A 7,748-nucleotide genomic window follows, 5' to 3' on the forward strand; every position below is an offset into this window, starting at 1 on the left:
TATATATATAGGAGAAAAATAACAATTCTAATTCATGACAACAAATCCGTACCCTCATCCCATTACTTGTAAAATTCCTTGAATTTTCTAGGTTCAATTAATTCCTTGACTTTTTTTTGGTTTTCTAGGTCTTGTAGAATTCTTGGACAAGTAAAAGGCTACATTTGACATTGAGGGTATACATACGTAGTTTATTTGAGGAGCTTAATTTTTCTAATAGTTTTTAATATAAGTACAATTAGATTTTTAATAAACTAATGAGCCACACGCATGTTGTTCCAACTACTCACTTTCCATAATCTTCATTTCCTACACTACTAATGTTGAATAAATTTGCTAACCATTAAGTAGAATATACTTGAATAGCAACCTAAAATTTTTTTATAGGGGCTAAGGGCTTGAATTAAAAAAGTGAGGTAATGTGAAGAATATATGACTGTACATGAAAGCTTTATGATTTTTTGTTGGTTAAATATTTTTTCAACAAAAAAATATAAATAATGTATATTTATTTTACCCATTATTCAATGCTGGGCTATGGGACAATGTAAAATTGATGATCATTTTAATTTCACGACATAAGCAATTATAAAAACTGGGATCATCAGTGAGGCTGAGGAGCTTACCAGTTTAGGCTGTGCTGAGGGACAACACTCATCTCTATAAACAGATATGGCCAACAAATGTATAAAAAACCAGAGAACAGGTACAATGCTGTTTATCTAGAGACTAATCTACTTACAATGTGCCATTGGATATTTCGATGACAAATCTTGACCAATTGTCATATCAATCTATTACTAAGCTGTGTTATACTTTCAAAAGACTAAATGAATTGTACTCTTCATCATTTTGTTGTATTGAAAATTTTTATTTAATTTATTCAAAATATAGAAAAACAAAAAATAGTTTTATTTATAATTTCTCTTTCTCTTTTTGTATTCAACTATGGGTAGGTTTTTAGATAGAATTAAATATGTTCAAGTTAACCTACACATATCAATTAAAGAAACATGAAGCCACCTGAAATACAGTTGAGGATAAAGCTGGACCTCCTGCTAATTTAGGATCCCAACACCCATGTTGATTAAGTAGGTTTCCCTGGCATCTTTACTGTGATGATTGACCCGTAGAATTACTTTACTGTCCTCAAAGCAGGTAACTCTCGGCCTAGAGCAGCCATTGCTGTTATTAATAACCAAAATAATAAAACCTCCTATTATCACCGACTTATCTAATGCCAATTTCATGGTTAAGAATGAATGTTTAGAATATTATTAACAATATCGTTGTCAGCATCAACTTAAAAAATAAAATGAACATAAAAAATTATATAAAATAGTTTTGAAAATATATTAAATAATTAAGAGGTTATGGTACTTCAATAGGGGCATATTCTAATTGTGAATCAACATTATGGAATAATAAAATTACTTTTAAGAGGGATCAGGATATCAAAAATCTTAGAGTTTATGAATTTAAATAATTACTAGTATGCAGAATTAAGGTAGCTTTATCCTACTGTCCAACAGCAATGCCTTGTTACCTTTCAGTTCCTGGAACCCAAAATCTTCCCAACATTCCTAATCTTTTTACTAAGTAGATCTATTCATGTCTTAATAAGATATCAAGCTATCTATTAGTATTTTTCTCTCATAGAATTACTTCTTTTTAAAAACCTAATACCACTCTCCTTTTGGAATTTCAAACCTATTTTCATGAGTAAATGTTCATTTCTAGCTTTGTTTAAACATCACTCATTCCTTCGTCTCATTTATTATTAATTGTGCACATATATGTAATCAATATTCATAAAAGATAAATAATTGCATAAGTTTTAATATTCTAATCTACGATTTAAAAATCTGTTTATATAATTACAAACAGATAAATGTACCTTTGTAAATTAGTTTCATTAAATAATGAAATAATTATAACAAATATAAAGATCTTTTAAAACCAAACCTGAGCTAACACTATTCATTATCAGTGAATATAAAATATGATATCCAAATTAACTTAGTATTAGTATAAATTTTATATCAAGAAGGTACAAATGATATCCAAGAAATATTATTTCCAAATGAATATTAGGTCAAAATACATTTATACTGAGATAAATACTGAAAATACACATAAACACACTTATACATACACACACATGCACATATATACACACACCTATATAAATGCTAAATGTTATGCAGCATCCCTAACCATCACTCTAGACCTTAAGAATGCTTTTAACACTGCAAGATGGACCTGTATAATAGATGCCCTATGGACTATGGCGGTGCCAGCCTATCTTATGAGAGTTCTTACAGACTACTTCAAAGATAGAGTTCTGTTCTATTTTTCAGACATTGGCTAAAGAAGATATAAGGAGACTGGTGGTGTCCTACAGGGCTCGGTATTAGGGCCTCTCCTGTGCAACGTCATGTACAATGCAATCTTCAAATTGACAATGCCGGAGGGAGCCATAGTTGTGGGATCCGCAAATGACCTTGCAGTTGTAGTGGCGGCGAAGCACTTGGAAGAAGTTACCCTCATCGCAAACCAGGCTGTTGCTACGGTCCGAGGTTGGCTGTCTTTGCTAGGCCTACAACTTGCAGATCACAAGACCGAGGTTCTCCTAGTAACTAACAGGAAGCAGACTGAGTCCATCACTGTCATGGTTGGTAGGCACGAAATTTGTTCCCAGTCTTGCTTAAAATACCTAGGAGTCATGATCGATACACGTCTCGACTTTAATGTTCACACAGAGTATATCAGTGCCAAATCTGCTAAAGTAGCATCCTTTTTGTCATGCCTTATGCCAAACGTTGAAGGTCCCAGAGAAAGTAGCCAAAGGCTTCTTGCTACTGTTGTTCCCTCCATTATGTTATATGGAGCCCCGATTTGGAAAGAAGCGATGGTTACCAAATCATACAGGAGAAAATTAGTTTCAGTTTATCACAGGGTTTATTTAAGGACGGTTAATGCTTTTCGAACTGTTTCCTACGAAGTGGTGTGCGTGATAGCCTGAATGCCGCCTGTGAAACTCCTTGTTGAAGAAAGAAGCAGGCACTATGGACGACACTTACACGTTTCCAGAGAGGAAGAGCGAAAAATAACCATTCACCATGTCTTTTGAAGATTGAAGAAGACACCAACCCTCGTAAGAAAAAACAAAAAAAAAACACACACATATATTCACATACATATACATTAGTTATTCTTTGTTCCTCTCTCTTCGCTCTGCTTTCGGTTCGGAGATCTAATCCTGGTTCTACTTCTAGTTCTCCTATCTTTAACTTAAGTCCATTGACCGAGAGAGTTACCTGGGCAAGTGTGAGGTGAGGCGAGTTCGTTAAGGGCTGTTTTTTCCGGAGCTAAAGAGTCCATATCCATGGAACGAACATCTATCTGCTTACAAGCTGTAAGTGGTGGGTTAGTAGGTGGGGGAGGTTTGGAAGATGACGGTATGGAGGATATAGAAGACATAAGGGAATTAGATAAGGGGATAATTGAAGAGGTGGGTGTGGAGGGGAGGGGGAGCCAAAATTCTAAAATTTTGTCAGATTGTCTATCAGACAATATTTCAATTAAGAGCGTTCCTTCTCTTCTTTTTTTATATTTATTATAATTATTGTCTGACTTCACCAATCAGATTATTGAGGTTTTTATAAATAAAAAAAGGTGAGATCTTATTAAATTAAAATCTAAAGCATTTCCATCAATGCCAGTTTCCGTTCTTTTAATAATATAGAACCTGTTATAATTTTTTGGCACATTTTCATTATTTCCAAGGCCTCCTTTAACTTCGTGCTTTAACGTGCGTACTTTAAAATCGTGATTTTTTACGCTTAGCTGGTGGAGATTCGGTCAACGTAATAGCTGAATCGTTTTAATAATAGAGAAAAAAAAATATATATATATTTTCCTATATGGAAATTAACAAAAGAAATAATAAAATAAAACAAAAAGGTAAACAATAAAAAGAAAAGTATTCTTCCAATGGAACAAGAAAAGAAATGAAAAACAATGAATTTTAATTTAAAAAAAGTAAATCAAAGTTGTCCCTTATCTTTTGTTGAATGTACAATGTCTAATCCCTCGGAGCTCCTATCAGCAAACATCTACACTCTACGAAGTATAAACACAAACTCTCTATGAATGGTTTAGGAGCTGTTGTAAGGTAAACGCCTTTTCAAAGCTGTGGTAACACAGTATTGATGTGCTCCTGCCTTTTCCAACTATATTATGATATCATGCATAAATGTGGCAGCATTCAAACTAGCGTGATTTAGTGGAAAAATAAAATTATTCCATCTCTGAGTTTGCACTGGTCAAACCTTTGAGCATTGACAGTGAACTGACCCCTCCTTTATTTAAAAATTTTCCTCAGACAAGGGTGTTAACAATAATGAATAGTAATAATAACCATTTCATAGACTTCTGTACATTTTAAATTTATTTCTAATGAAATTATTCTATATTAAATGTTAATACATTTAATATAATATAATAATAATTTTATTATTTACCACTTGAACAATTTTTTAAATCTTGAGTACGATAATAATTGTAATACTCGGTTTGTTTTGGGTATTTATTCTTTTTACTAGAATTTAATAAAAATTAAAATATTAGAACTTGAACCGTTATTTTAGTTTTTGAATTTTCAGAAAATCTGTATTTAAATGTTTTTTGTAATCTACCATTGTTAAGAAAGCCATTGATCCAAAAAATTCTCTTATAAAATGAAATCAATATGAGCAATATATGTGAAGCATCATTAGAAAGTAATGAATGTAAAGAGCTCCAGTTTTGTCTCAAATTTTAGATAGCTTAAAAAAGAATAGGACAAAGTTTTCTGTAAGATGCATGATTTTGAAGTGAGTGACAACTGAAAAAAGTGCAAAAACTTTGTTATTTTTGGGCTATATTAGTTGCATAAGTCCTTTGAAGCTGTAAATAAATTTGGTTTCTTACAATTGATATAGATCCAACACAACGTATTAAAAAAATTAACAATACTTAACCTTTTGTACAGAAGGATCAGATTTTATTCAATTGTTACAACCAGCGTAACCAAGAACACTAATATCTTCTTTTAATATTTGGTTATACTTTATCGCAGCATTGAAGAATCTACTTAGATTTTGATTAAGTTACTCTAAATCCACATCAAATATGGTTAAGTCATCTAAATAACTAACACATTCAATACCTTAGATTTCAATAATATTGTCTATTTTGTTATTACAAAAGAAATTATTGTGAACTGGTGGAGTCAACCACAAAGTTGTAAAGCTGTAGACTCTTTTTCTCTGGGTGGAATATATAGTTGTCAAGCGTAATTGAAATCTAATTAAATTAAATTTATATCTAAATCTAAAAATGAAGGACTGAGAAATTTTGGGTTTTAATATATTTAAATAGAAATTTTAATATAAGAAATGGCATATGCATCTAATCAAGTCATTTTGTTAACAGTCAAGGAATAAACAACAACAAACCGCTTTCTCTGATTTCTAATCTTGAACTTGAACTTTAACACTCCAAGGTGAATGAGCGGACTAGCTTACCTCTTGAGAAAGTAATTTGTCGACCTCAGCTTTTATAAATACTTCACCTTTAGTGCAATGATGACAAGACCTCTCTGCTATGGGCCTGCAGTTTAAATATAGATGAGAGAAAAATGAAGTTGTGGGGACTTGAACAAAGGAATGATGTCAGCACACAGTCCGAACAACTGATAATTTTACATTGAGATAAGTATTATCATCCCGCTCAAGCTTTGCATAACAGCATTTATTAATGGACAATGAATGCCGAAACTAAGCAATATTAACTAAAATCAGTTGTATGAATTTTTGTCAGTACCCTCACAATTGGATCTTAAACTTCTATTTATATATGTAACACAAAACCTTATACTTAGAACTGGATACCTATCTTCGCAATAGGATGTATAACTTTTGTTTCTTTTAAATTATTAAATATGTAGTGATGTTTTTTTACTCTGACGAATGTAGATAACCAAGTTTGAGTATATTATTATTAGTTTATATAAATGATTTTTAATTAATCATTTTTGTAAAATTACTACAATAATTATTTAATTATGTACTTTACAGGCTAACTCTATTTGTACAGGGGTTTCCCCAAACAAATAAATAAATTATTTTTAGTATAACGGACAATGAATGATTAATTGCAGCTAAATGTATCTAATTGTGAAAAAGTAGAACATTTGATCCTGGATTTATGTACAAAATGTACACTGATATAACTTTAACTGCTATCTAAATCATCAGGAGCTTACATATAACCTCCATTTACACTAAGTTTCACCACTGCTTTGCACAGAGAGGTTGAAGCAGCAGTAAGGTCAGAGATGTATGCTTCCTAAGAGGAATTGGCAGTGTTCAAAACTTTACTCTGGAACTGTATACTAAGAATAGTAACTGAGTAACCCATAAGAATCACAGGTGAAACCCCTGGCTTAATAAACTTTACATAGATGTCATCTGTAATCACAAAAATAACATTTCTGGACAGTGGGAGTGGCAGAGCAGAAGGAATATTCTCATTTGACAATTCTCTTTAATGTCTGATTTGGGTTTTCCAAGAGCCTTTAACAAAGCTTATTCCAGATACATAAAAATCACAAATAGATTCTTCAAGACATAACACGGCAAAAACTGCATTAAAATTACAATTCTAACAAAGTAACTTAGAGACAACATAAATTGGTCTATTGTCTCACCAGATTCCTAAGAACAAATTATAAGGAGAAGATCATATGTTTCATTAATTAGTTAAGTATAAAGTCCAGTAAAAATATAGGCATAGGGCATAGGTTTGGCATTCATTGATAAACTGTTGGTAGATATTAGTGGACAAATGACTCGTAAGTAGCATGGGTTTTTCATTTTCTTCAACTTTAATGATTGAAATAAAGTGCTTCAATGTTTTGATCTAGTTTTCCCATTGCTTTGATAAAGGTGTAAAACCAATCCCAAGCTATCAAGTTTCAAAAGTTTGTCTTATCTTCACATAGTTATTTTTAGTTCAATAAGTTTTAACGTAATTGCTATGAATTAAACCCAAAAAGATAATTAAGGCTAATAAAAAAAAGAGATATGAAACAAAAAATAACAAAAGCATTTAAACACTGCATCATCTAATGTAGGAAATTTTCAATGATTCCTATATCACTAAAATTCAGTTAGTAATAGCTATTCATTTAGCCCAAAAATTGGCAGGTTTCTCAATATGTTAGCATTGGCGAAATCCTGAATGCAAAATCCATCAAATCATAATTAAAAACTCTGAGAAAATAAAAGTGAGCTTTGAGCTAAAAATTAGCTCAAAATTATTAATTAAAACGAGACACCTCATACCTAGACAATTCTGTCAAAGTTAATAAAAATATAATTCAAGAAGTAGAATGATAGTTTTAATATTAATGATAAAACTATTACAACTGTAATATTTAATTACTACTGTAAATATAAACTAATTTATTTCATTAATTCATTTTTAGAAAATATAAAAAAATTAATTCAATAACATTATTAAAAATAAAATGTAAAATATTAAAAGAAAATATAACTCACAAATAGTTCTGAATGTTGGTTTCAATGTCTGACCATACCCCAGCAATTTGTCCTATTTCATTATCAAATGCAAGGAATTCTTTAACAAGTTCTCGATTCTCCTCAGTGTCATTCGCTTTTCCAAGCTAAAAACAATTATAG

At 31.1% G+C, this 7,748-nt stretch overlaps 1 protein-coding gene across 4 annotated transcripts in view; it reads right to left on the reverse strand.

The window, feature by feature from the left end:
• The window catches only part of LOC106689570 (protein FAM193B), a 119,882-nt gene that overhangs the window by 79,584 nt on the left and 32,550 nt on the right, over positions 1–7,748 (reverse strand). For all 4 annotated transcript variants that reach the window (XM_014434622.1, XM_014434621.1, XM_014434620.1 and 1 more), the window contains exon 6: positions 7,608–7,732. In XM_014434622.1, the coding sequence (XP_014290108.1) occupies positions 7,608–7,732 (125 nt within the window). The remainder of the gene's footprint in view (positions 1–7,607; positions 7,733–7,748) is intronic.

Source organism: Halyomorpha halys, unplaced genomic scaffold, assembly GCF_000696795.3.
Source record: "Halyomorpha halys isolate HHAL.00 unplaced genomic scaffold, Hhal_1.1 Scaffold1396.1, whole genome shotgun sequence".
NCBI classification, from domain to species: Eukaryota; Metazoa; Arthropoda; class Insecta; order Hemiptera; family Pentatomidae; genus Halyomorpha; species Halyomorpha halys.